At 40.9% G+C, this 3620-nt stretch overlaps 1 protein-coding gene across 1 annotated transcript in view; it reads left to right on the top strand.

Annotated features, from left to right (window-relative positions):
* Positions 1 to 2507: 2507 nt before the first annotated feature.
* Positions 2508 to 3620, top strand: part of TRDMT1 (tRNA aspartic acid methyltransferase 1) — a 41995-nt gene continuing 40882 nt past the window's right edge. Inside the window, exon 1 of the mRNA XM_006894296.1 lies at positions 2508 to 2571. Coding sequence (XP_006894358.1) covers positions 2508 to 2571 — 64 coding nt within the window. The remainder of the gene's footprint in view (positions 2572 to 3620) is intronic.

The following is a 3620-nucleotide window of genomic DNA, read 5'->3' as shown; positions in this document are numbered from 1 at the left end:
GTAATGGGGGGAATATATATGGAATTCTTTTTGTAATTGGCCAGATAGTTATTTTTCAAAGTTCTGGCATAGACTACGCAAGTGTAGGGCTGTGTATTGAAACACATCAATTTTTTTAAATTGATATTTTAATGAAAGTTTGTAGAGAACTTGGATTTCCATTCATTCATTGTTTCACATTTTCCTCCAGGCCCACTGCCACCTCCAGTTCACTTTTCTCTTTGAAAAAAATATTCTTTCATTTTTATACAAACTACCGCACCTCCCCCCAAGTCCAGTTTACTATGCGGTTCTTATTCTGGACAGTTGTCATGCAAATAGTACCTAATCATATATTCCTTTTAAGCAGGTCTATTGCTCATCTGTTTCAAGGCAATGTATACCATTTCCCTCCTCTTTTCTTAGTTTCCCAATTCCCATGCCAGTCCTGTTTTATAACAGTGGCATTATACAGTATTTATCCTTTTGTGACTGAGATATTTCACTCAGCATGATGTCACGGATTTTGTATAATATTTCAGGAGTTGTTTATTTTTCAGTGTTGTGTAGTATTCCATTGAGTGAATATACCACAACCTCTCTATCCATTCATTTTTTTGATGGGCACTTGGGTTGCTTCCATCTCTTTGCTATTGTGAATAAAACAGTAAACATGGGTGTGTATATATCTGTTTGGGTGGTAGTTTTTATTTCTTTAGGGTATATTCCCAGTAGTGGAATTTTTGGGTCAATTGGTATTTCTATTTCCAACTTTTTGAGAAACCATCATACTGCCTTCCAGAGTGTTTATATCATTTTACACTCCCTCCAACAGTGAATAAGGGTTTCAGTTTCTCCACAACCTCACCAGCATTTGTTGTTTGCTGCTCTGTTGAATTTTTCTATTGTTACTGGGGTGAGATGATATCTCATAGTTGTTGTGACTCAATTGGTTTTTCATTTGTTAACAGTATTCCTTTGGTAGCAGTTGGCTCTGAAACACATGGCTATGGCAGGTTGAGGTTTGTAGCAGAGTTCTAGCTTTCTTCCAATTCTTAACTGGGCTCAAATGTTACTTGAATTCTTTCTGGCCAGTTCCTATCACATGGCTTTTCATTCAAGGCCATTACTGTTTGAAACCAAATCACAGCTTCTAGGAGAATTCAGAGGGGTACATTTATTTGCTTGGGCTTCTCCTTAACAATTCTCAGGTCTCATTGCTACCACCACCAGGGTAAAACCCCAGCACCAATCTTATACACTTTTAATTTTATTCTGCTGATCGTGACCTTACACCCTCTAAGGTAACCTACTTATGAAAGAAAGTGGTGAATTCAGTAGAATTATCTTCAATAACATCTTTTTAAATTTCCCTTTCTCTGGAATGAATTGTCTCTGTCCTGTTAAAGCCTTAGTGAAATAGATTAATTTGGGATGTGTTATTCTCTTAGAACAGCAAACATACATTTCAAATTTAATCAATTAACTTGTTATTGCAAAATATCCTAACAATAGTAGTGGGACCTTTTGCAGCAGTAATGATATCAAGCAAGAGAAGGAGAGTTGACAATGGGCACATTTCCTCTCCTTCATGGTCACCTTAACTTAGTTTATAAGCTAAACAATTTGATTTCTGGGAACAATTTTGAGAATCAAGGTCTTAGGGCCTTGAGGCCCCAAAATAGTTTTACAATATAATAGCAATATATCATAAGGTGAGGATGTATTTCTGACGCTAAAAATGATTTAGCCTCATTAACAATTAATGAGCTGTGGTGGCCTAGCGGATAAGGAACATGGTTCAAATCTACCAGCTGCTCAACAAGAAAAAGGTAGTCTCTTACCAAGCAATTCAAACCCTCTGAAAACCGGCTGGTGGATCAGGTATGGGTTGGTTCCTACTCAAAGGCAATGAGTCAGTGAGTGAGTAAATAGTGAATGTCAGCACCCTCCAAATTGACATGCAAAAGGTTCTTCGGCTTGGGTCCTAGTTTATGTATTTGTGACTAAGACTTCTGAGGAAGAAGCTGGTGTGATTTAGTGCCATAAAGCCATCTCTGACACATTACTGGGCACACTGTACGTGCTCAAGGCTAGTGGAAAGAATGCATGATCATTTCTGGCTTCCAAGGTACGGAAACATTTCATGCCTGAAAATCAAATATTTTGGATTCTAGCCTGTGTTACATCAAGGCAAAAGAAGGTTTCATTCTTTTGAGTTCTGCATTTTTTTTCCACCCCCGAATAGACTAGGAAGGAAAATGGAAGATAAATCAGATCAAGGAGTGTCTGATATTAATTTGAGAGGACTGGGAACTGTTTTCTGCCTGTTGTCCCTCTTCTGACCCAAAACTGCCCTCAGGCCCTTTAAAGCGCTTCCCTCATGATCTGAGCCAGGAGCAGCAGGAGGTGTGGGAACTGAAAGGCCGCGGAACTAGAAGCTGAGGGACGAGTGTCCGGGGGAGGGAGGAAAAGCGAGGAACTAGCAGATTTAGTTCCGAGGTGGTGGCGGCTTCCGCGGCGTGGGAATGGAGCCCCTGCGAGTCCTGGAGCTGTACAGTGGCATAGGAGGCATGCATCATGCTCTCAGAGGTATATGACTGGAAGATGCCGCCCCTCGGTTTTTCGTTGTTTGTTTCACAGCAGTCTGCAGATCTCAGGCGCCAGGGAGGGGCGGAGCGGAGGGCTGCTGGGGGCGGGGCGGAGAGTGGCGGAGGGAGGGGGGGTGGTCTCGGTTGTCCTGGAAACCGAATCTTGGCGTAGTCTATGCCAGCCTTTCATCTGGACAGCTTTCTTCTAAGTCTCTAGACAGGCTAAGGGTCGGGGTCGCAGGGGTGGGGGTTGCTGTGTTTGTGATAATGACTACAGGATACCTGCAAAATCAAGAAGAGCAAGTCCATCCTAAAACCAGACTCCGGGTTCTCCATCCAGCAGTCACCGAGAGTTTGGCAGCCTGGTCCCTTCAACCTTCCTGGAAGTGGAGGGGGTGAGGGGTAGTTGAGCTGGGCAGGGTAAGAAGAGATGGATCTTCATAGTGAAAACTACAGTTCAAGGTGAAGCCTAGAGGCAAAGTCTGGTTAATTTTGATTGTTGAAAGGAAACACATGTCCTCTATTTGGCACTTGAAGAACTGAGTTACAATTTCTTCTGTCACTTAGTTGCAGATTGACCCTGTAATGTTCAATGTTTGTATAACTTAGTTGCAAGATGACCTTAACCTTTCTGAACCTGTTTCCTAGTTTCAAAAAAATATAAAACTGGTACTTGTTGAGGATTATTACAGTAATTAAAACATACACTTTAATACTGCTGTAAATTATATCTCAATAGTGGCTTTTTAATTTTTATTTGAATGAAAGCTTGCAGAGCAAATTGGTTTTAAAACCATTCAGTCATCATACACATTTTGTTTTATGACAGTTAATACCCACAATGCAACTGCAGTTTCCCCACTGACTGTGATGTGAGATTCCATTTCTATCCTACCTTCTGAGTTTCATTCTTGCAGAGATTGTGTCATCCGCATAATGCAGGTTGTCAATTAGTCTTCCTCCAATCCTGACGCCACCTTCTTCTTCATATAAGGCAACTTCTCAAATTATTTACTTGCCATACAAATTGAATAGGTATGAATAAAGTAT

Source organism: Elephantulus edwardii, unplaced genomic scaffold (genome assembly GCF_000299155.1).
Source record: "Elephantulus edwardii isolate Elephantulus edwardi_28Jun2011 unplaced genomic scaffold, EleEdw1.0 scaffold00139, whole genome shotgun sequence".
NCBI lineage: Eukaryota > Metazoa > Chordata > Mammalia > Macroscelidea > Macroscelididae > Elephantulus > Elephantulus edwardii.
The sequence above is the reverse complement of the archived record's forward strand: the minus strand, read 5'-3'. Positions and strand labels throughout refer to the sequence as shown.